General features: G+C 43.3%; 3 protein-coding genes across 3 annotated transcripts; 1 reads left to right on the top strand and 2 right to left on the bottom strand.

The window, feature by feature from the left end:
• Positions 1-880: 880 nt before the first annotated feature.
• Positions 881-7,726, bottom strand: vps37c (VPS37C subunit of ESCRT-I). Its single transcript, XM_037471793.2, has 5 exons — positions 7,193-7,726; positions 6,700-6,813; positions 5,530-5,701; positions 5,289-5,371; positions 881-4,705 (listed from the first exon to the last, which is right to left on the bottom strand). Exons 2-5 carry the CDS (start codon positions 6,790-6,792, stop codon positions 3,977-3,979), a joined length of 1,077 nt encoding a protein of 358 aa, XP_037327690.2. The 5' UTR covers positions 6,793-6,813; positions 7,193-7,726; the 3' UTR covers positions 881-3,976.
• A 1,593-nt stretch (positions 7,727-9,319) lies between these two features.
• On the bottom strand, positions 9,320-18,879 carry si:dkey-9i23.16 (uncharacterized protein LOC571915 homolog). The gene is made up of 7 exons (XM_037471809.2): positions 18,800-18,879; positions 17,643-17,761; positions 13,539-13,608; positions 13,329-13,439; positions 12,934-12,990; positions 12,457-12,642; positions 9,320-10,925 (listed from the first exon to the last, which is right to left on the bottom strand). The coding sequence occupies exons 1-7, from the start codon at positions 18,851-18,853 to the stop codon at positions 10,818-10,820; spliced, it is 705 nt and encodes a 234-aa protein (XP_037327706.2). The 5' UTR covers positions 18,854-18,879; the 3' UTR covers positions 9,320-10,817.
• On the top strand, positions 17,632-24,451 carry tmem176 (transmembrane protein 176). Its single transcript, XM_062564780.1, has 8 exons — positions 17,632-17,765; positions 17,906-17,975; positions 19,551-19,679; positions 20,309-20,419; positions 20,583-20,639; positions 20,937-21,086; positions 22,085-22,201; positions 23,574-24,451. Exons 3-8 carry the CDS (start codon positions 19,554-19,556, stop codon positions 23,631-23,633), a joined length of 621 nt encoding a protein of 206 aa, XP_062420764.1. The 5' UTR covers positions 17,632-17,765; positions 17,906-17,975; positions 19,551-19,553; the 3' UTR covers positions 23,634-24,451.
• Positions 24,452-24,504: the final 53 nt, after the last annotated feature.

Below are 24,504 nucleotides of genomic sequence, written 5' to 3'. Positions count from 1 at the left end.
CTATATAGATAAAAATGTATTTCATTACTTATTCTATTTACATCTATGATTTTATTTATTCACCAGAAATGTTTTTTTCATAATGCTTCAAGGTAAAGATTTAATAACCAAATGTGGAGAAGAGTTGAAAGTTTGAAAGTGAAACGCATTGATGTGGTCCTCATCTACGAAGATCTTTTTCTTCCTGTTCTAGTAGTGATGGAATGTCATTGGCTACTCAACACGGTCCTTGAGAAAACCTCTGAGGAGCACAACTTTATACTTTTAATCCACTTCATCTCTCACTTTTATTTGAAGATACCGATTACTAATAATTCTACTTTGCTGTTTCAAAGGATAAATCAACTAAAACTGATGATTCATTATTAGGTAGCATGTAGCCTCAAATTAAGCCTGGTCTGATTAGGAGGGACGGTATCCATCGCGCTCATTTCAACCAATCTGACCGGGTTTCTTAGTAAACTGTATCCATGACAAGAGAGTTCAGACCACGAAGCAGAAAAGCAGTCTTACACACTTTCTATCATCTTAATCTGCTCTGTTTGTCAGATGTAGAAGTAATAAGAGGCCTGACGACAACCAGGGCTACAGCTCCATTGTGCCGGCATAGCATTGCATAAAAGATAGAACTGCTGAAAGATATAGAAGCGTGTCATACGAGTTAGCACCGGGATATTTTATAATTTCATTTTCATACAAATTCTTCATTAAAGGGTGCACGATTTGAGAGAAGACCATTTTGATTGCCTCTCATTGGGCAATGTTGAGGTCGCTTTGGATAAAAGCCTCAGCTAACTGACACGTAACGTCAAAATGATGATTGAGACCGTTTTGGTTTGGATCAACTTCTGTTTTATTAGTCACAATCCAAAAAAAGAGAAAGAAAACAAAGTATTTTTAATAATCAGCAGTCCTCGTTAACATCCATTAATTCATCGTATTTATTTACAGTATAGATAAACCCATCTAAATATTGTTTCCTTCTGCGTGGTTTAAATACATCACATTTGTGCTTCTTCTAAAATACTGCCATCCTTCCTTCTCGGTACCAACCCACAAGAATTATCGCTTTCTTAAAGGTGAATATGATCAGAGGAGGAAGTGCAGTCCAAAACCACACTGGTCTGGGATGAACTCACTGAACCAGGTGATACAGAAGTAAAGTAGCAGAAGTACTGTGTGTGTGTGTGTAGGACACCAGGTGGGCCTTTACTCTCCATGCACATCGCAGATCAAGAGCTTCTCACAGGGTGATTGCTGCAGACTCGCTGACAGCAGGAAACCAGAACCGCTCAGTCGGATCAGCTGGAGCTCGCTCCACCACCTCTGAGCTGCTCATTCATCTCACAGAAGGTCTGTGGGTTCTTAGCACAGTCCCCTCCGTACAGGATTTGCACACAGTAACACATGTATAGTAATGTAAGTATGGTATTGTTTCTAATCCATTAATGCTTGTGCATGGATTTCTTCCTCACTGTGATATTTTGATCCAGCATGTCAGAAATCAAATGTCCAAGATACTAAGAACAGATCCCAAGTACGTGAGCTGGACCTGACCTGTGACCTGTTTGAGGCCGAAGTGGGTTTGTAGCTCAAATCTAAACCTTTGTACAACATCTTATTCCCAAATATTGATGTTTTTCCATAACCCAACTTACTGTGTTATTTTGTCTTCACTTCAGTTTTATGTGAAGAAAAGCTGCTCAATGATGAAGCCAAGTGTTGAGATTTGAAAAGAGATTTTCCAAATGGAACATAATACCTCATTTTCCAAGATGATATAGTGGTAAAAGATGTGACCGATGGCCAATGTGCTTGGACACTAGGGTCAAGCTTCTGACACAAGGAGAAAGCTTCTTGCGGCTTCGCTGGCCAACAACGTCTGACATGCAGCGTCATACCCGATGATTTCATGATTCAATGAGGACCTTTCAACTCAGGGGTCATCTTGACCTCTCTCCCATGCTTGCTGTTAATTGCTGTGCAGCATTTTAGAGACCAGGAGCTCACATATATATATCAAATATATTATTATTAGTAGTAGTATTGGCATGTTGGTTGCAGTTACCCTGAATTCCCTCCATTACTTTATTTGTGAGCTTTCAGGCTGAGTGGGAGTTTGAGGTCTGTATTAGGGGTCCTACACTAACGTTATGAATAGTGGACGATATCGATGAACACCCTGAAGTAACGGACAGAAGTTAATAAAGAGAAATGATGATGACTTTGATGAAATGTGACAGTTAACGATTTCATGAGATAGTATAGCATCATGTTTATTCCACAGTGTAATACAAATTTAGAGAGGTGGCATGTACCTCTAAAAGTTCCATTAATGAGCTTTCATCAATTACCTACATTTCAATTTCAATGATATTATTTGTATTGATTAAATTGACACAGAACTGAGCTCCAACTTTATATTTTCACTTCATTAAACTATACACATCACATGTATTCTCACGGATAGCGTGAACTTATAGAAATAAAACTATTTTCTTCTGGTTATCATTGTCAAGCATCAGTTCATATTCAACAAGCAGATGACAGGAGGAGGAGAGTGATGGAGAAGAGGAGGAAGGCATGAGGACACAGACGTGTTACAAAGAAGTGAAAGTCTGCTGAGCTCAAACTGTGAACTGCCCCCGACATCCAGGGTTTAATGTCCTTGCTCATAGCGTCACTTTAACAGGCCGTGTGGTTGCGCCGCACAGACCCCCAGAGACAAGCGTATCAAAAGGGGAAAGAAGCTCCAGGGCTCTGAAAAGCACCGAATCTGAGGGGGAGTTGAACTTGTTGTCTCAAATCCGTCTCACGTTGTAGTTGACACTTTACAAACCTCCTACAGTACTACACTTCCTGTCTGGCCTTGCTAGTCGCATACATGAAGCTAAAAAGATCGGACCCGCCAACAGGGACGGCTAACAGCTGAAGACGACAGCTGCCGTCCTGAGACTCGTTGTGGGGACAACGGCAGACAGGAAGGAAAGGTTTCAGTAGACCAGGACTCTGTGGGTTCCTCAGTGAAATACCAACGAGCACGTGTCCACACCGTCCGCATCCTGGGACTCAAGGTTGAACTGCCCCCAAAAAAGAAGTAACACATGTGTTACAAACTGATGAGGGGAAAATATGCCAGAAGACGCTTGGTTCACTACCAGGTGGCTAGCATGTTAGCGGTTAGCTAAGATGCAACTAGCACAGCGAGCAGTCACCAAACCAACAGCACAGCTGCGACTTCCTCTTTACATGAAGACACACAAAGCACTGGGATCTTTGGCTGACGAAACAAAAGGGGGGTTAAAGGGGCAGTAGGTTTCTTTGCCCGATGTCTACAACCCCTGCATATGTATAATGGTGGATGGGGGGGGGCCTGGAAGAGCTGATAGACCCAGCAGCTACTGCATCTTAAACTCACCCCATCCATTCCCGGCTCAGTTTGCATTATATGAGCCCACAGGCCAGTTCCATCACAAGCCGCTTTCCCTACGCACTTTGTGCTCATGAGTAACAATGTAGATCAGACAGCCACTGGACACGGGGGTGGTGTTACAAAGACATGCATTTGTCATAAGGGGGAGTGCACTTGTGTGCTTAGAAGGGCGTTCTGATTGCCAAATAGCAACACACACACACACACACACAGAAGAAATGGGAGAGGGTAAGAGTGAGATGGTTAGGAGTGAGGGGGTGAAGGGCCAGATACAAGTGTTTTAACACTTTAACACAACAACCTGAGACTAGTGTGGGGGAGTTGGTGGGTTGTCAGGGGGGACAGAGACAGGGAAAAGAAAAGAGAGTAAGCCGGAGAGGTCACCAGACCGATATTTAGAGAAAGAGAGAAATAGTGCAACATAGATAAGTAAAGCGTGACATCTCAGAGGACGAGAAACAAAGGGGGAGGAGGACTGGAGGTGAGAGAGCCAGAGAGGGAAGATTTGAGAGGAAGAATTGAGACGGAGGAGCAGCGGTGCTTTCATGAGTACGGCTGTGGAACTCCGTATCCCGGTCTGTAGATGGGTCTCCCTGTTGGCGACTGGGGATTGGAATACGCCGGCCCGGCTGGGTAGCTGTAGCCGCCGTAGCTGTAGGAGGCCGGGTAGGGCGCGGGGCCGCTCTGGGGCTGGCTCGGGGTGTACTGACCGAATGCAGAGCCGGGGTGTGGGGTAGGAAAGGAGGGCGGGTTTGGGTAAGGGCAGGTGGATGCAGCCGGAGGCCCAAAAGCGGGCCTGGGCCCGGAGTAGCTTCCTGCTGGGGTAAAAGGTGAGCCGGGAACCGCGTACGGAGGGTACTGTGAGGGTGTGTTGGCCGGGACGGAGCCTGTTGCCGCCACGGGGGCATGGTTGGGGGGGGAGGCGGGGTACGGGCTATAGGCGAGACCGGGGGGGGGGCCTGCAGACGAGGTGGCCGGCTGCGAGGCGTTTTGGTAGCCGGAGGGCTGGGGCGTGGAGTTTGGCTGCTGAGGATTTGTCGCCGCCGCCGTTGTCGCCTGTTGATTCCAAGGGGAGGCGGTGGCGACGGGGTCCTGGCTGGCGCCCGCCGATGATGTCATGGTGTTGGGGTTGCCCTCGCTCCTCTGCCGTAGGATCTCCTGGAGCTTCTCTATCCGCACCCGTCTCTTGTGAGCGAGCGATCGTAGGGAGAGGAAGCGATCCAGGAAGGGGTCCAGTGACAGAGACCCCTCCAGAAACTCATCAGCTAGAGCCTGATGGCAGAGACACACAAACGGCGACTTACTGGCGAGCACACAGTACCAGAACTAGACCCAGGACAGGTCTACTTGGATCTGTGCATCATGTCTTTTGCGTTTACTTCCTCCAAGCAGCGCTTTACGCTAGCTGACAGAGGCCAACGTTCTATGACACACGAGATTCCACAAAGAACTTAACCGCTGAGGAGCGATCACAAGATCAAACAGCAGCCGGGAAGGATTCTATTTGAGAAGTACTACAGATTCAAAAACAATTCTAATTCATAAACGTACAAAGATCAATGATAAAAAAACAGGCTATACAAATACAATAAAGTGCTGAAGAAAACCTGAACAAATACATGAACACATGTTTATACAAAAGGTGAAAGGCGCTGCATTCCTTGTCACCACAGCTCAAATCTGTGTTTTTGTGAATTTCTGTTTATTTGCACATGTGTACTTCGCGGTAGGAGAGCACAAGAGCTGCTGAAAGGGTTCCAAATAACATCAGTGATGTGATTGAAGCAGTGATGTCTGAGCATAAGCATACATCATTCCACTGTGTGTGTGTGTGTGTGTGTGTGTGTGTTCTGACCTCGGACTCTTCCTCCGTTTTGCTACCCTCCGTCTGTAGTCTGGAGAACAAGGCCTCTGGGGACACCTGACCCACCATCCCATCTGGGGACGAGAACAGCATTGACAAAGGGGACAGACACAAGCAGAGCATATACTGAACACAGGAGAATACAAGCAGTGTTTGTCTGCAGCGTGTGTGTGGTTAGTTCTGACTGATACCAGTAGAGTGTCTGTGTTCCCCCCTCACGCCTCCCTCCTACCTCTCAGGGAGCAGTGTTGTCTGTAGGTTTCTCTGATGGCCTCCAGCTGGGAATATCTTTCCATCAGTACCTCCTTCTCGGACTCCAGGCGAGGCTTCACGTCCAGGTTTTGCTCCGCCAGACTGCGATTTGATGCTAGTGCCATTTCTCTCTCCAGCTGGATGTTCTGGATCTAATGGGGGAAAACAGGCATCAGATTATTTGTGGATACTAGAATTAGTTAGCTGACCACCTGCAGACCCCAAAGCCAGAAGTGTGGTTCAGGGCTGTGGTCAGATTCAGCATCTGGTTTACTTTCTCAATCTTTTACATTACATGTCATTTAGCGGTCGCTTTTATCCAAAGTGACTTACAATAAGTGCATTTCCACATAAAGATACAAACTCAGAATGTTCCTTGCATTTCACTTGAATGTTGTTTACACTGATCCCCATTTCCTCTACGAAGTAAAGAAGCCACTCTGTGCACACTTCAGTCTGTGTGACAGATGTGAGCAGAGGGAAGTCAGTAGCGGCGCTAGAGGATTTATGATGATAAAATAATAATGTTGTATATTCACTCGTTGAATTCATTTGGAAAGGTTTCATTTTGCAAATGTGTATGCTCCATGTTGGTAGCACCTTTTTCCACACACGCTTTTAAGCAAAATCAAAATAAATTGTAGTTCAGTATTATTTATAACCACATAAATTTCAGGCAATGACACATAATTGCAGCTGGTTTAACTAACACAGCAGGCCTCAGGCAGACTGGACACTGTGGTGCTTGTTTTGTTGTAATACGGTGTAAGAGTTGTATTGGCATAAAAAAACACCAAGCAAGGGTTTAAGCAAATAGTATGATGGCAAAATAAAGAGTTTTAGGAAATAACAAAGAAAAGTGAAAGTACATTAGGATCTTTGCTAAATCAGATCTCCTCCTTTGTTACCAAGGAAGAAAAAAACTACTCCCTTCCCCCACCAGGACGATGCAATAAGCTACAAACAAGACATATCTTTCATTGGCATTATTTGGAGTCATTTGATTTAACCCATACTCAAAATATCAAGTAACAAAAACACCCTGAAAGTATTAATAACATCAACATTATCCAGTTCAGCCTATGGAAAAGATGAAGCATGCTGAAGTGCACAAATGAAGACCAAATGGAAAGTGAAGCATCATTCGTACCTCGTCAGACTCCAGAGCCATAGACTCCACCCTCTCTGGGCTGTCCAGCAGCTCCTGGAGCTCTGATTGGCTCAGATCCTGGAGCTTCTCCATTTGATTTGCCAGGATGGCGGTCTGTCACAAGGGAACCAGGAAATGAGAGTTAAAAACAATGTTTAGAAACATAAAGTGGACAGTCAGAAAGGCCCGGCCTCCGTATCTTAAATGCAACCACAGATCATTAGTAGTCACTGACTTATTGGGCCATTGTGAAAAATTCAAGTCAAAACCAACATGTTACCAGCAGCCACTCCCTTCATAAAATAGCAACCAGTGGTATGTGACCAAAGTAGACATGTCTGGTTCATAGTAGCGATAGAAAACGGCTTTTTACACAGTTAATTGTTAGTTGTTTCACGTTACATTCTTCCCATCTAGTGAAGCGACTGCAGGCCACGGAGCAGAACAAGTTGTTCACCCGCGTCCACGACAGGTCAACGGACATGGTACTCACGCGACGCTAGCGAACCCAGTAGAGCCCGACGCGGACTGACGGTGACATCCAACACCAGCGATCTGTCTCAGCCGACAGGTGACGTGACACGTCCACGGGATCTCCGACCGGGGACCCGCAGGAACCCAGCTGAACCGAAAGCTAGGGAGTCGTTGTCGACGCACTTTGACCGCCGAGCTAACCAGTTTACCCCGGCCGAGTCCAATCTCACCGGTCCGTTCCGCGTTGACCGAATCCAGAAACGACAACAGTCCGTTCGACCGCAATGTCAGGTATCAAGCCACCGTCAACTTCGTGGAAACCCAGCAAGTTAGCGGTGAAAAACGGATTCCAGAACGACGCTGCTCGGTCCCGACGACTGCCACCAAATGCCTCCGTATTCCGTCAATGCCAACTTTGATAATCAGGCGACTTGGGTCAATTAAACGGGTTAAAAAACGACAAAATATTCACTGAAATAGCAAAGTTTCACTCCTTACTGACAGAAACCGCCGCCATCTTAGGAACGATCCACGTTAGGTGATTTGCGGGGGTGTTTGGATTCAATTAAACTATTTTAAATCGTCACAGTTGAACCGAAACCAAATCCCAACTCGTATTAAAACACGTTATAGATACACACTATTTACCAACATCTTTCTGAGCACTTCGATTCAACTAGGCCCGTCGTGCCTCCGTCGACCCCCCCCCGTGTCGCAGGGTAATGGTGGATTCCTCTCAGCTGATACAAGGGAAACCCCTATGTGACGGTACGGTCTGAACATCTGTCACCTTGCTATGCTGGAGGAGCGGCTCATGACGGCTTCCTTGACAAACGGGTCCATGAAGTCATGACTCTTGCTGTTATTGATGTTTGCAAACGTGTGTTTGCAGAACCACCAACTTCAAATTCCCTTTAGGACATTGTTACAGACTACTTTCTATTGTCCAAACTGGCCCATACATCACTCAGTGCTTCCTCTCCGGCCTTGATGACCTCTATGAAAGACTTGAGGAAAGAAGGCAAATGAGGCCGAATCCGAGATGTATTTTGACTGCGATGTGCTGTTTCCCCATCTCCATACATACTCTCCATTCCTCAAGCTCAAAGAGGAATCCTTTTTATGATGAAGGTGCAGGTGTTTATTATCAGATGCCCCTCTTGTACACACTGCCCTCTGGATATATAGACGTATGTGCAGAAGATTGTGAGCCATGGATCAGGGATGCAGTCTTTTATTGTCTTTATTTCCTTTATGGATTTCCATAGTTCCATTTTTTATTTTATTTAAGTGGTTGAGAATTAATGAATTTTTTAGTTCCTCTCCTGTGGCCACATTAATTGCAATATAATGATGAATGATTACATTGATCACATGAGTTCCTTGTTTTCGCACTTCATTGTTGGGTTTCCTGTTTTATTTTCTTGTTTACCTCTCTCTCGTTTCTGAACCTCACTTCCTGCCCTTGTGTTTCTCCCTCCTGTGTGATTACCTTTCCCAGCGCTGATCCCCGCCTTTTGATGAGGCGATGTCTTCACCCTTAACCCCTTAACTGATATGATGACAGAATATGAAATCAACTCACACGGGCTGTGCTCCTCGTTTACCTTTTGTTTACAGCTCTGTGCTTCACTGCAATGGCTTGTGGGTAATTCTCTTGAGCAAAGTGAGCATGTGAGGCCGACCGACGGAAAGAGTTCATGAAGGGCTCAACATGGACGGAGGTAAACCCTGAGGGAGACAGAGGGAGTCCGTGAGGCTGAGACTGGGCCTTCTCAGAAACCTCTGGGCGACCATGTGTTGTAGTCTGTGATAATGAATGGATGTAGATGGAAATAGATGTATTCTGTTTATTTGATTCATAGACAAACAGAAATCTTGGTAAGGGGAGGTAATGTGTTATTTAGCAGGGTTTTTGGCGGTGGGTCCTTTTTTTATACTTGGATGGAATTTATCTAGCTGTTTTCTCCTGCTTCCAATCGTGAAGCCAAGACTGCCGCCTCATGGATACAAAGGCGGGTACTAGTCTCCTCATCTCACTCCTAAAAATACATGTTTCCCACACACATCCACACCAACGACACGGCCCAGATGGCTGGGGATTGAGCTGGCTACTAAACAGTACATCAAAGGCATCACACAAACAAACATGGACATGGGTTGTTTATTTACAGTTTGTACTGTTTGGGATAGAGTACATGTGATATGTGGAGCCAGGTGAACTGAACTCCACGCTGTACTCGTTTGATTTTAGCCCATGTAGATGACAAAGACCATAATCAATGGAGCTCAGATACCACGATTTCCCGTGGCCACCGGTCATCAACAAGCAGAGTGTTAGAAAGATTTTACTCCACACCGGTGTGACATCATTCAACAGGACATTTATTAAATGCTTGCAAGCATGGAGCAGAGTTGAAACACATACAAGTTAGGATTCAGGGCTACTGTTTGTTGGTGAATCAGCTTCCAATGGTCATTGTCATCCATTATTGAAGGAGATGGAAAAGAACTAGTTGACTACAAGGGTCACCTCCACACCTTGGGAAAGATAGCATTGTCATTCATGATTAGACCTAAACAAATCGGCTTGCTGGGACACTGTGCTGATCCTGAACCCAGGAAACCGTGTCCCCATTGAAGAGGTCACAGACCTTATGTCCACTCACTCTGAACCTTATTTGAATGTTTCCAACATAAAGCCTGCAGTTTAATCCAGTGGAAGTGCAGCTATTAATACATACGAGCTCAATGTGGTCTGCGCACAAGTAGTTTTTTTCTGCATTGTTGATTAATTCATGGCTTTAGATCTAGTTTACATTTTTTATATATTTAAAAAGGGCCAGCAAATGAAAATAAATGAAGAATACATTATTAATAGTAATAATTAATTAATATAGAAATATATATGCATACATACAATATACAAGCATACATATACATATATATATATTTCTATATTAATCATTTGAGTGTGGGAGAGAGATTAGTAAAGCTAAGATACACTACTTTTTATTTCATTTTTGTAATTGTCCACATAACAATGGATTTAATTGTCGGTCAGCAGAATATTTAATGTTTAACACTTAACGAACAGCATTCATTCGTTTTTATTTTAGCTTCTTTATGAATGTAATACAGAAGAATTCAATACGTGCAGCCTGTTCATTAACACATAAGCTCCATTATTACAGGAATTATGTTCCAGTTCAACATCAGACCACAGCGGTTTTATCCTCAGCTGAGGCGTGTTTTGAATTCTCTTCCAATTAACGACCGTCAACACACATGTTGTTGATGAAATCCCAGAGCATACACACTGACATTGGTACATCTGCAACTCGCTGATACTGTCCAACCCGTCTGCTGGCTGTGTGTATCAGTGTTTGGTAGAAAATGGGTCACCTCATTAAACAGGTGGCTTCTGTTAAAATTCCAAATTCACTTTTCTTTGTTTGTTTGGGTTGTTGTTGCTGGAGCTCATGAGCAGGCCTGCGTTTGATGATTCATTTGGACGCCTGTCAGTAATCAGAAAGACTTTCCATTTATTTTGGGAACTAAAGCATTTTTTTTAAATTTTGGGCCATCCATTAAAACCAATATCTGCTGGATTAACACTTTTGTCAGGACAATTTGCTTGTCTATCAGTCTGTTTTGAGGGCTTTGAGGGCGGAGACAGTCAGGAGCGAGTGCATGACCGCGGCCCCGGTGTCATAGAGCAGCAGCAGCAGTGTCACACTCCAGCAGAAGGCCTGCAGGAGAAAACAAAACACATTATACATTTATCTGCTCCAAAGTGACTCAACTGCAGTCATCTAAAATACCTCCATGGCCCTAACCCAATCCCCATTCAGCTTCGTTAGGGACACCGGGGTCAGGTGTCACAATCATTATATCTTGCCACCAGAAGGGGCTGTTTTCCCAAATGTTGGTATGGTAATGTCTAGAAATGGAATCACAGCCCACCTGCTGGAGAAAGAGCTAAACTCAAGAAGAGAGGATTTTTGTGTTTTTCCCATAAAATATATAAATATTCAGAGCTTCCCACAGAGAGATTATTATTTTGACACAAGTTCACCGTGGTATCATCAGCATGATGACTGCCGTTTTCCTGGGAGGCCACACAGTGGTGTGTGAAGAGGGTGTACAGCAGGGGACTCAGTACACAGCCCTGGGGGGTCCCTGTGCTCACAGTTCTGGTGCTGGAGGTGCGATGGCACTCTTTGACTGATTGGGGTCTGCCTTAGAGAAAGTTTGGCACCCAGTTGCAGAGTTTGTGTGGAATGACTGTATAAAAAAGCTGAGGTAAAGTCTATGAAGAGGAGTCTTAGGTGTCCTTGCCCATGTGTGGATGACGTTGTTCACTGCATCGTCAGTAGACCGGTTCTGGCGATGTGCAAACCGAGCCCCACAAGAATTCCCTGTTCCCTTTCAGAAGTTGTCGTAGCAATTGTCTCTGAAAGTCTGTGGAGAGGTGGGTGAGTTTGTATGGTCTCCAGCTCTGCTTTTCTGCATCAGGGGGGAGACATTTCTTTAATTGGCCTGACCTGCTTAGGGTCGGGCTTAATGTCTTCTTGTGTCACCGTATGTCCAAAATATCTGACCCGAGATGCATTGATCATGAGTTTTGTCGTCCGGTATCTAGATTTCGCATCTAGTACACTGAAGTACTGTCCTCCAGCTTGTTTTAGTGGGGAGTGGACAGTGGGGTCTCTGTACAGTCTCTGTAGTGTCTTTGTTTAGGGGGCGGGGATATGAACACACCCTCAGCTGTCCTGTTTTTGTCTTTTCAACTACCACTAGTGCATCTACTCACTCATACAGTGACCTTTTGGATCATACCCGTTTTTTCCATTTCATCAATCTGTGGGGCGGCTGCGCTGGGCATATGGGACGCGGCGAGGTGGGCGCACCGCTGGCGTCGCTGAGGGTTTACGGTGAAAGGTGCATTCTTCAGGAAATAGTCCAATGCCTTTAACTACGCCTTTATTGCCTTTAACTACGTCAGCAAACTGTGATGCTGGCGTGTGCTTTTGGCTGTGCGTTAACCATGTATTGATTGTAACCACTATGTATTTATTCATATTTACAGTATATTTTAAACGGTTAAAAAATATTGTTCAATTTAACTAAGAACATTTGCCTAAAAAGTTGTTATTTAATGTCGTCAATTGGCGTTTTGTTCGTTAAAAATGTTTAGTCATCAGTTTAGTTCTTTTGTCTTGTTTTTGGTCAAGTAAAGAACAGAGAAGAAAAATACAAGTTTAATAGCAGCACACTGACCGCCAGCCATTCCTCTGGACAGCCAGAAGTCATCATGCGACGGTAGCGGTAGGTGGCCTCACTGACGGTCACACTGGATGCACAGTGGTCTACGTTGGAGACAGCGTTGAGAGTGTAGCAGTAGAGGCAGAAGGCCAGCAGCGTCCCCAGCAGGCTAACTAGGTGACTGCACGCACAACCTCGAAGCTGTGGAGGAGCACAGTCAGGTTCCATCGCTGTACACTTACACATACACTGATTTTATAGAAGCAGATTTGAACATATGAAATCACTGTAACCAAATTATTAATGTCTTGTTTTTAGGCTTGGGGTAGGTGACTTTTAATTGTATTTACATACCCATTTAATAGAAGAAAGTGTCATATATAGTATATAAATAGACATGGCAGACAAACAAATATTTGCATTTTATATGACAGACACATTCTGACTCACATTAGGGGTATTATTTATTTTGAAATCATGTTTTTATCGTACCAGTTGTCGGCTGGCGTTCCTCTCATTAGCAAAGGTGAATGATCCTCCGGTCATAGTCTGCAATACACACATTATCTTACTTTCATCCAAACATGCAGCAGAGAGTTCTATCATTTTATAATAAATAATTTCACTGTGTAATATTACTATTAGCGAGATTATTGCCAGCTGCGTGAATTAAATTAATACATTTTACTGGTTTATGTCTGCTGCCGGTTGGTCAGTCCGGTGTTCACAAATATGTGTAAATATTTGCACATGCATCCAAAATAGTTATTCATTATTTTATTGTATGTAAAGATTCCAAAGAAATTGAAAAGCCGGAAACCCTGATGTAAATAACCTTCTTCTCCCCCCCAGACTCAGAATCAGAAGAAGAATCGTGAAGTACGTACTAGAATTCCTAAGAAAAGTGGTAGGAGGAAGAATTTTGGCAGCGTCTGCTCGGCGTAAGCTAGTGGGACAGATAACAGCACCTGGAACAGCCCTAACAGGATGGTCACCACCTACAGGACACAAGGGAAGTACACTTCACACAATTAGCATTTTTAGGAAGTCAGGCTTCTGATTCCAGTTAAGCAGACTAAGTGGATTCCTGATCTCACCGCAGCAGCTTCATGGTCAAAGCCAGCAGGCAGGAAGTGTGACCTGGGTTCAGCTGCAGGTGACATGTTTCTGCAAAACAGGAGACGTCAGTCACAAAAATCTAAGGAGCAGATCCAAAGTGAAGACGCTTTTCTTATCAGAGATCCACTCCTATAATAATCGAACCAACGTGGAGTTGATATCAACACATAGACAAGACAATCTCGCATTGTTGTACGGCAAACTGAACGCTGCTGAACACTCGTGGTGAATCAGAACTAAATCCAAGTACTGCAGTTATTTAAAGATGGAGGTAATTGTTTGTTATTTGAGTATTTTCCTGCCGCTTTCTACTCTACTCTTACTAGACTTTTACACTTACACAAGGTCTAAAATGTTGATATTACTTCTCTACAATCAACTGACACATTTAGTTACTTCTTATTTTACAACTTTATATTTATATATTTAGCTACTTATCCTGAATGTAGTGCAAGTACTGTCCCTGACTTCATTATGATTCTTCAATGATAACTAATGGTAAATGGACACTACCTGTCATCACACCTGTTCATGACAGGAGCTGGCATTCACAGTGTGCAACATGCCCATCATACACCAGAATCCACAACTGAACCCCCAATCTTCTTTTTGAGGGAAGACTAGCTGTACATTCTGAGCCGCAGTAGTTATTGCTATTTGTAGCCAAAGTACGTGGTGGTGGTAGCAGAAACATCGCTGTCGCCCAATGGAAGGATGTTCTACTGTAGTACATCCTACAACCCCACTTAAAATGTAAAAAAAAGAAAGAAAATTTGTACAAGAAAATACAATAAAAGACAAGAATAAACTCCAAGAGCAGCAAAGACAGAACCAGTGATTATGACACACTAGAGAGGGGAATGGACTGTAGGAAGCATCTGTATTTTTATGCATGATCATCTGTTCAGACAGGAAGGATTGGAGAAACAGAGGTCCGACATGAGGTAGTGAAAGGGGGGAAAAGGGAACTGAGAGAGTGAGAGAGTGTTAGTTCATCAAAACCACATGTCGCAATCCTCTTAGGAAAAACAAGAATGCTTTTGGATGAGAAGCAGATGTGGTGGAGGGAAGAGGAGCTAAGAGGTAGAGCGAGGAAGGGAGAGTAAGAAAAGAGTGAGGTCTGAGTTAAAGAAGACACAAAGAAGGGGAGTTTTACCAAAACAAGGGTTGACAAGGCCCCCCAGAAGTGGGAGAAACATTTAGAAAATTGGCGGTCTAGAAAAAAACATGCTTGTTTTAAATCATGCACGGATCTGTCACTGTGTTTATTCGCCCCGACCAGCGGTCACGCGGTGGGTGGGGGCCCCTTTTGAATCACAAGCTTGACATGAGTAGGGTTCTTGTTCATTTTCCTTTTACAAACACTTTACCAAAGAATTTTTGGATAAACATCAATTGTGAAATCAAATTCAAACCAGTAGTTTAGTTTTAGTTTTGAAGTTATGACTGTGTGTGATCACTTCAAACCCAACTTTGAACCCCTTGATATTCTCAGAAATGCACAAAACAAAACATCAAAACCAGTGAGCACTACAAGGATGAACCAAGTTGAAGTCTGTCTACAGCAGGGGTGTCAAACATACGGAAGTGTAAACATGACAGAAAGACATAAATTATATTATATAAATATATTACATTATTGCATTATGTAAGTAGCTGCTATTCCTAAAATGTCAACTGGGCGTGACGGCGCGCAATCCCCGTGGACCCGAACATCTGCATTCATTTTTTAGAACTCGGTAGGGATATTTGACTAAATGTGGTGTCATCATTGTTGTAATTTACAATGTCTAATTTCCCAATTATAAAAAACGTTTTCTATGGCCTTGGTATACCGGATTACTCACATGAACATGTAGCGGGTTTCATAGCGCCCCCTGATACGCCCCTTAGTTTGGTCATATATTTTGTACTGACAATACTTTCATTGTCATTTGACAACATGCAAACTTTTCTCAAATCCTTCTAAAAGGTTTGTCAGAGTTGTTTCAAATTTGGTTGGTAGAAGAAAGTTGTTGTGACTTGAATATATATTGTCCAATTTGCCCTTAATTCTTCAAGGGTCTAGGCCCCAAATAAGTATTGACTAACAGTCCTACACCCCATTATTTAGTGTGTAGTTTGGCATGATTGCCCTCAGCAAAAAGTTTTATATTGTGTGTTATCTTCCCAATAAATATTTATCTTTTATTTCTTCTCTTCAGTGGGGCAGTAAAAAGGGGGTGCATACAGGTGTTGATCCTAAATATAGTTATAGACAAGGTAATACATATACAAGTATCAATACAAGTATTGACAGGGTTCATAATGGTATGGACAGGTACAGACAGAGTGCAAACAGGTACATACAGGGTACAGGCAGGTATGGACAGGTACAGACCGAGTGCAAACAGGTACATACAGGGTACAGGCAGGTATGGACAGGTACAGACAGAGTGCAAACAGGTACATACAGGGTACAGGCAGGTATGGACAGGTACAGAGAGGGCAAACAGGTATAGACAGGTTAAAAAACAGATATGGACGGGTACAGACAGAGGGCAAACAGGTATAGACAGGTTAAAAAACAGATATGGACGGGTACAGACAGAGGGCAAACAGGTATAGACAGGTTAAAAAACAGATATGGACGTGTACAGACAGAGTGCAAACAGGTATAGACAGGTTAAAAAACAGGTATGGACGGGTACAGACAGAGTGCAAACAGGTATAGACAGGTTAAAAAACAGATATGGACGGGTACAGACAGAGGGCAAACAGGTATAGACAGGTTAAAAAACAGATATGGACGGGTACAGACAGAGGGCAAACAGGTATAGACAGGTTAAAAAACAGATATGGATGGGTACAGACAGAGTGCAAACAGGTATAGACAGGTTAAAAAACAGGTATGGACGGGTACAGACAGAGTGCAAACAGGTACATACAGGGTACAGGCAGGTATGGACATGTACAGACAGTGCAAACGGGTGCATACAGGGTAAAGACAGGTATGGACAGGTACAGATAGAGGGATAATAGGTACAGCCCGGGTTGCAGACCAGGTAGATACCATCATATGTCCTGTGTTTGACTCTCTGTCTTTGTTTTCTGTGTATCACCTGGGTTTTATAAGTCTCTTCACTCCATCTTCCTATCAGCTATATCACCCAACTAATTCTCTCTCTCCCTGACCAACATTACAGCGACAACACAATCCTGTAGGTACACGCATTACGCATCTCTCACTCAGAAGGCGGCACAAGTACTGATTCAGATTCTTGTCATGACTATTGTAACTAACTATTGCCTGCATCCACTTCAAAACTTTGGTACTCACGTACCATGCTATGAATGGATCGGGTCCAGTCTACATCCAGGACATGGTGAAACCCTACATCCCAACCCGCACACTCCACTCTGCATCTGCCAAACTGCTTGTTCCTCCCTCACTGGGAGCAAAACACTGGACACAATCATAACTCTTTGCTGTCCTGGCTACTATAGTACTACTATAGTGGAATGAGCTCTCTGATGACATCAGGACTGCACTGAGCCTTCACATCTTCCACGGCAAACAAAAGACACAGCTCTTCAGACTACACCTTGACTAAAAACGATAAACAAATTGTAGCACTTAAATTTTACTTGTAAAAAACACCTTTATTGAGAGCTGGGCAAAGACTTTGTAATTAGTGTTTTTCTAGAACAGTCAATTAAAACAACTTCTCACCTAACACTTTGCTTCCTGGGGATACACCTGCCAAGACCTAGTCATATCCCACCCATGGCATAACTACGCAAGGATCAAACTGGCATACAATTTGGTTCAGCGTTGGCCAACTTTACTAATCACACATCACCACACAGCGTTGGATTTATTTTGCTGCTTTTATGTAAAACTTGTTGAATTTTGTCACCATAATATATTAGCTTCCCCCAAAACAAAAGAAACCCTAAGCACTTCAAAAATATGCAACACTGCAGATCAAGAAAGGAATCAACATCACTATAAGACTTTCCAAACACGCCCCGTCAGAGATTTTAATATAGACCTTTCGTCCTGCTATGTGACCCCTGATGGTGCTCTGTGGGTAACTTACCTCGACTGAATGTTGCAGGTATCTCGGAGATGTCCTTCTATGTCCCCCCTCCCCCGGGAAACAGTTCTTCTGATGGACCAAGAATGGAGAAGACTCTGGACAAGAAAGAAGGCAGGAAACTGGGTAAGGAAGCAAAGGAGGAGCTCTACTAAACTCTCATCAAGGGACAAACAACATATTCCCCCTCTGTCTCTCCCTCGGTCTCTCTCCCTCTCTCTCCTTCTCACTCTCCCTATCCCTCTCTGTGTCCGGCTGTATACAAGTATCCCCGTGCGAGAGGCCAGGGAGTGATCTGAAGAAAAGAAAAGTAGTCCATCTCGAAAGAAACAACAGGTAGGATTGGGACGTTTTGTGTATTTTGAAGACTAGACATCAGCCTTTATGTGTGTTTTCTCCGTCTAAGAAATTCTAATTTAATATAAAATGTTGAAAAAGACAACAGTGTTTCCCAAAAACAGCCTCAGTCATATGAGCTCTCAACATTGCGCAATACTTTGTGCCTAAACGGAAGCAGCAGCTGCGCTGCACAAAGCTCTCACTCATCTGATCATTGTACAGTTATTTGCCAAAAATGGAATGAAAAAAGAGGGGTATGTTTCACATGTGTTATTGACTCATTTAGGGGAACCAGTCTTTGTCATCTACAATATTTTAAACAGGGGCCCTTCTGCTTCAATAAAAAGGAACACCATGCACATCTAGTGATGCAACAGTACATCAAAACTGTTCAAAATCTGGCTGAAGGTGTGAAATAGTCCTGAGGGGACACACTGATGAATAGCAATGATGTGTGGAACACATACATGTTGCATTGTCACAGGTTGGATTCTTACTTTCAATTAAAAATTCAAACGTTTAATTTTTCCGAAAAATCTGAATTGTCATTTTGTTCAAATATTTTAGAGTGTCCTCATGCTGCTAAGTGCTTGCAAAAAAATCTGATAGCTTCATTCATTTAAGAGTTTTTATTAGGGCTGTCAAATGATTAAAAATTGTAATCCAATTAATCAGAATTTTCAGTGGATTAATCATGATTAATCACTATTTGCAAATACACCTTAATCCTAACCATTTTTTCTTTCTGAAATGCATACTAAAGATAAAAAACAGGACACAGATACATAATTATCATTATTATTATCATCATTTTCATCGACCTTTCTCCCGAATTTCTCCCGGTTTCCACCCGAACAACAAAATTGCTCCACCATCCGTCACTGGGCGCGCCGTTTCAGACCGAACAATAATAAAGGATACACTGAAGTCGAGCGCGGCGATTAGAACGGAAAACGATGAGACTGGCGCTGCAAAGAAAACCGCTAGCACCCCCCCCCCCCCCTCAGTTGACCGCTAGCACTCGCACCCCCACTGCGCATGCGTGAAATGTGTTAAAAAAATTGACGTAATTAACAACAAACAACTAATTAACGTCGTTAACGCGCTATTTTTGACAGCCCTAGTTTTTATTAATACTATTTTATACCAAAAGCAATGTATCGTTCCACTCACTATACCATTAAATAAGATAAGATAAATGAAGACAATTCTTTATTATTCCCACTGCAGTAAAACCATACACTCTTCACTAAATCCATCGGCCATTATGGTACTTTTCAATAGTTTGTGAAAATTGTAGTAATTGTCGCTACTACTTTATCAGCAACAAGTGATAAAGTCAAATTCATGTCATTATAATAAAAAATTCAGATATGGGCAATATGCTGAATAACTGTCCCCTAAACCTAGGTTTCATTCAATTATGACATTGCATGTGTATTTCTATCTGTGTTGTTTTATATGTTGCTGTGTTATAACACAATATCTGATGTTTTTTGTGTGTGACTTGCTCTACGAGATGATCCCCCAGAATGTAATAAAGGGTGGGCGGGTCTCTGCTGTCCTCTGCAGGTTATGGCGGTGTCAATCTCCAGGGATCTGACTGTACAGGTGTTGGAGGATGTGAATATTGTCAAGCTGAGTGACAGACAGCAGGCTCTACGCGCTGCCATCCAGAGGGGAGAGCCCAAAAGTCTGGGGGTGAGTGCATATTTCTCCCCTCTCTCACCCTTTAACCCTTTCTCTCTGTAGTACATTGGCATACAGAAGCCACACAGAGCTGGAGAGTGTGAGTGGAAGTTTTGAGACCGCCCTAAAAGAGCAACATTTTGTAAAGACACAATGTCGCTGTTGTGGAGACATGACGAGAGCATTGTTTCCTTTGTACTCGCTTTAGAGAGAGGTCCTGGATGTGTTTAGCGTAGCTTAGCACAACGACTGGAGGCAAAGGCAAACTGCTGGCTTAGCTCCTTCAGCTCCCGCCCCATGCATGTAACCAAGTATAACTCCTGTTTTAAGCTCTCTGTGGACCTCCAACTAATGTTCTATCCGAATGGATCTAGACGGGTGCAGAACATTCAGAGCGTTCAAGGAGCTTTGATAGTATTGTTGATGGTGGTCTCATGTGTAAGAGAGAGTTTGTCTTGGTTCCTGTTTTTGCCAACAGGCATTTTTGGTTTTGGGAACCCGCGAGTCTGCGCCTGAGTCCTGATTGGCGTCTGACGATCATGCATGATGCACAGTCATGCTAATTACTTAGCCAACTTGATCCTGGATCCTTGTGTCACTAAGTTTGACTGTGTGTGTGTGTGTGTGTGTGCGCGTGCCAGGTGATTCAGGTAATGCTGGGCCTGATGGTCATGTCCTACTCCATTCCTCTGCACTGCAGTGTCAAAACGGAAGTGGTCCACCTTGGGGTTCCTTGGTGGAGTGGATTAACGGTGAGTCTGTCTGCTGGAGCTTCCTCTGTTGTAATAATCTCATTTGATTCAGATCTCAGATTTAGATCATGTGTTGTTAAAATAAAACTCATTACAGGACGCAGTCAAGTCAGAGATGCCGTGACGTAATGTTCATACTGTATTCCATGTCTCTTGTTCTAAGTTCATCACAGCGGGAGCGGTGGCCATCGTCCTGGACAAACACTGCACAATGAAGATTGTGAGTTTCTACACAACAAGTACAACTTATGTGTGCGTACATGTGTGGTTATCTCCCGGAGAATGCTGCCCCAGGGACACTTCCCCAAGCTGTTTGAGTTCAAACAAGCCCGTAACATCTCTGCTTAGTGGTGATACATGCTTGTTTTCGAACTCAACCACAATCTGCCATTATTCAACACATCCCCAAACCCCCTCAGCTCAAATCCCAGCTGTGTCTGCTCACATGACTCCCAGTGCGCTCTTTACTGCCATCTCCAGGCCTTGAAGAGATTGAATGTTGTGGCTGTTTTTCCAGCTGAAAGGGTGTCTGATAGCAAGTGGGGCGTCCATCCTGCTCTCGGTGGTGGCTGTGATCATCTACTCGGTGGACATGGACAGAAATCCCGCACTGCCGTGCGGCGAGACAGCAGAGGACAGGTCCTGTACTGAGAAACACTACGCCACGGTGGGTCGCTGCCTCATTTTGTGTCACCATATTTCCATGGCAACAGCATACCTTAACACTTTGAAATACTTCAGGGTACCTTCAGATGAGATTAGACTTTATTGAAATGCAGGTTTTAGCAGCACAAAGACAGAATAGTACAATTAATATACAAGTAAAAACAAGTAAAATATGATATATGATTATCACAACTAATGTAAGAGTAGAAAATACAAAAATGTATAACAATTTAGACAAAAATGCAAAGAAGTGACAAGAAGGTGTAGTCAGTCAGTCAGACAGACAACAACAGGCCAGTTAGAGTCACCAGATGCACACATGCAGACTCAGAACATGTAAACTCCACACAGTACAATACAATACACAAAGTGAATTGTAAAAAGAAATTTTTTGCACACTTTGGGCAAACACAAACAAGTTCAGTGATTTTTAACTGCAGTATTCCCTTTACACATTAGCAGTTGACTACTTAATTAATTAATTAATGTAATGAACTCAAATATAAAAACAAAGCTATTAACCACTGCCAGGACATTGTTGTTTTATCTAGTTTTTTTTAGAAAGACAAGTTACCCTCTGAGATCATAACATTATAACAAGTTAACATGTATAAATCGGTTCATCTATTTCTTTTGGACAGGTACCAGCATAAACATGTTTCTTTGATTAGGGGGCAGCATTACTAGTCTATCTATATATCAGTAATCTATGTTCATTATCACGTGTCCCCTATTTAGTTATATTTTCTTCATCCATATATTCATATACTGGGATTGTTGTTCCCCTATCACGGCATCACCGGTTTGCAACACACTGACATCAGTCAAATTGCCTTCATTTGCCAACAGCGATGCTTGTACACCATTTATAATTTGCATTTTGTCCATTTCTTGCCTTTTATGACTTTATTGTCAGCAGAAAGTCGCTCCTCACCACCAGGTGGTGTTTTGTGACGTTGTGTCCACACCAATGGAAGTGTTGCGTGTCCTCTATGACAGGCGCTGAGCCGAGGGCTGAAGTCGGTGCTCCTTCTCTTCACCGTGGCTCAGAGCGTGGTCTCCGCTGTAGTCTGCTTCCTCCTCATCCGGCAGAGACGGGGCCTTCAACAGTACGCTGTAAGGCTACACCACCTTCTCTCACAAAGACATCTTTCATCTGTTGTTTCAGTGCTCACATACAGCCGGGGGCTTGGGAGACAACACAAAGGAGGGTGATGTAATACAGAAAAAAACAAATACAAACAACATTTTGCACTTTAGTTTTTATTGGTTTGTAATTCAGTGTCCCATCATGGTGTAAAGATCAGACACAGAGAGACAGTAGATAGACTCTGGACTAAGCACACCAGTGGGCTGTGGGAAAATGTCCAATATCACTTAATCAGTCCAAAACAAGTATTATTTAGTTGCCGCAAATAATTTGCCATTGTTGAGCATCTGAATAGAGTGTCTGGCCTAGTTAAATACTCTTCCATGCCAGTGAGGGGTCAGCAGGTTGCGCAATAATTACCAGGTTAATTTAAGACAGAAGTAAATGATGCGCAGGAGAGAATTTCGGAAAGAAAGTCAATGGAGAAAAATTGAAAAAAATAGAAATGCAGAACTGAACTGAAGATGAAAACATGACTGGACAAGACCTTGTGCTTGGTTTTCAAATTCAGCTCTGAATCTGATGAATGAATTCTGGCAGATGGCTTAGTTTGATCGTCAAAGAACAGGACTTGAACCCCTGGAGCCGAGCCTGTAGTTCCAGAGTCTTTTTTTAACAAGAGGAGGCACAGAAATAAGAATTATCCTGCAAAGACTGACACACAAACAGAAAGAGGAAGCTTGCTGCCATTTGCTGTGGAAATCTCATTCTGTAACCTCTAAAGTAACTCTAACCCACCAGTTTAACAGAGACACTTTAAACCCAGTCATGAAGGATCTAATCCAGGTAGCAACAATCTAAAGCCAATCAGTAGTCAAATAAACCTGATAAAAAGAGAAGTATTAATCTATAGTACATTGTGCCAATATCTTGTGAATGATCCCCCTCTGCTTCTGAAAATCACAGCTGACGGGAAACACTGATGTGTGACCTCTGAGTTCTTACCTACTAACGTGGATGTCTCAAACCCAAGGCGGCTTTGCTGCATCCTTACATTACTGTCCTGTAGTTCTCGGTCAACGTGAGCATTTGTTAGCTGCTCAAACAAAATCAGTCCTCCACCTGTCATGATTTGACTTAGATTGTGTTTTAGGCCTTTTATCGTACACTTTTAGAGGTGGAACACAGAGGTTGGCGCGGGAGTGGGCCCAAGGTCTCGGATCAAGGAACACTTCCAAAGTCTTTCAAGCTTGAGCTTCTGAATGATCTTTTGTGCCAGTGACCGTGGTAAAGCTTCGTTTCTAGCTGCTAATAACCCCTTCAGTAAAACATTTGCCCCCAACCAATAAGACAATTCCGTCCACAAAGATGTTCACCCTGTCCGTCTGTGTTTCACAGTGTCTCGATCAGGCTGCTCCATCAACACCTACGTCAGTAACCCCCCCCCACCTGAACTGATCACTGGACCACCAGTCTTTGAGGTGACGGATCGCTACCATCAAGTCCTGTGACTGCTCACCTGTCGTATGTGTATTGATTCGGTCTTGATCTGCTTGTATCTATATGGCTTATCCACAACGCTACCTAAAATGACACCTAAAGGGTGTCAGCTGGTCTGCTGAGATGAACAATGTTTCACATAATTCACATTTCTGGTGTAGTCCCCCTCTCCCAGTGAAGCCCATGACGGTGGAATCAAACCCGAGGGGATGCTTCTCTGCAGCACACCTGGTCAGGGTCAAATGAAGGCACCTCATGTAGATGTAGTCTGGAGGGGATATTCACTGTTAATATATAGCTATGGTACATTTGAAATAGCAGCACTTATCTGAAACAGACATAGAACAACCCTTAGGTTCACGTGCTTTTTTCTTACATGAGTTTGAGCTGATGGAGGTGGTCAGGCTGTCGTTTGGCTGAATCAGATCAATCCACCAATGAGCACGTGAGAATAGAATAAAACATATGAGATGCTTAAAAGGTGGACTTTTGAATTGGGATTTTTGGGCAAAAATGAATTCTATGCTTAATGTTAGTATCCTGGATCCAGATCTCACTCCAGCCCAGAATCTACGGGCAAAAACAAACATACTGGATGCAAGGAGGAAAAACACACACCACATTTGAGTAAGAGACCTCACTGCATGTCAGGCAGGGATGTCCTTGCTACACTTGCGACGCTAATTTCAAAATGGTTCCATTGTTTTTTTGTAGTCTTCGGTTTCTTCCCCTTTTGGGACAGATGTGGGTTCTTAATAAAGAATACATTATCCTACGGTCTGTTTATATTCATTCATAATACATGTTTCTGAATTTTGTACTAACTTCG

The sequence above is a fragment of the Pungitius pungitius genome, chromosome 9 (genome assembly GCF_949316345.1).
Source record: "Pungitius pungitius chromosome 9, fPunPun2.1, whole genome shotgun sequence".
In the NCBI taxonomy this organism is placed as follows: domain Eukaryota; kingdom Metazoa; phylum Chordata; class Actinopteri; order Perciformes; family Gasterosteidae; genus Pungitius; species Pungitius pungitius.
Note: the sequence above shows the minus strand (reverse complement) of the source record. Positions and strands in the feature narration are given on the sequence as shown.

Excerpts from the sequence above, each read along its gene's own strand:
- si:dkey-9i23.16 (XM_037471809.2), bottom strand. The coding sequence starts at position 18,853 with ATGGTGGAGCAATTTTGTTGTTCGGGTGGAAACCGGGAGAAATTCGGG. Across the intron at positions 12,991-13,328 it reads CACTTTTCTTAGGAATTCTA|ACTATGACCGGAGGATCATT; the intron begins GTACGTACTTCA and ends TGTGTATTGCAG. Across the intron at positions 12,643-12,933 it reads GGAACGCCAGCCGACAACTG|CTTCGAGGTTGTGCGTGCAG; the intron begins GTACGATAAAAA and ends GCTCCTCCACAG.
- vps37c (XM_037471793.2), bottom strand. The coding sequence starts at position 6,792 with ATGGAGAAGCTCCAGGATCTGAGCCAATCAGAGCTCCAGGAGCTGCTG. Across the intron at positions 5,372-5,529 it reads ACAACACTGCTCCCTGAGAG|ATGGGATGGTGGGTCAGGTG; the intron begins GTAGGAGGGAGG and ends TCTCGTCCCCAG. Across the intron at positions 4,706-5,288 it reads AAACGGAGGAAGAGTCCGAG|GCTCTAGCTGATGAGTTTCT; the intron begins GTCAGAACACAC and ends CTCTGCCATCAG.
- tmem176 (XM_062564780.1), top strand. The coding sequence starts at position 19,554 with ATGGCGGTGTCAATCTCCAGGGATCTGACTGTACAGGTGTTGGAGGAT. Across the intron at positions 20,420-20,582 it reads CTTGGTGGAGTGGATTAACG|TTCATCACAGCGGGAGCGGT; the intron begins GTGAGTCTGTCT and ends TCTTGTTCTAAG. Across the intron at positions 22,202-23,573 it reads GGGGCCTTCAACAGTACGCT|TGTCTCGATCAGGCTGCTCC; the intron begins GTAAGGCTACAC and ends TGTGTTTCACAG.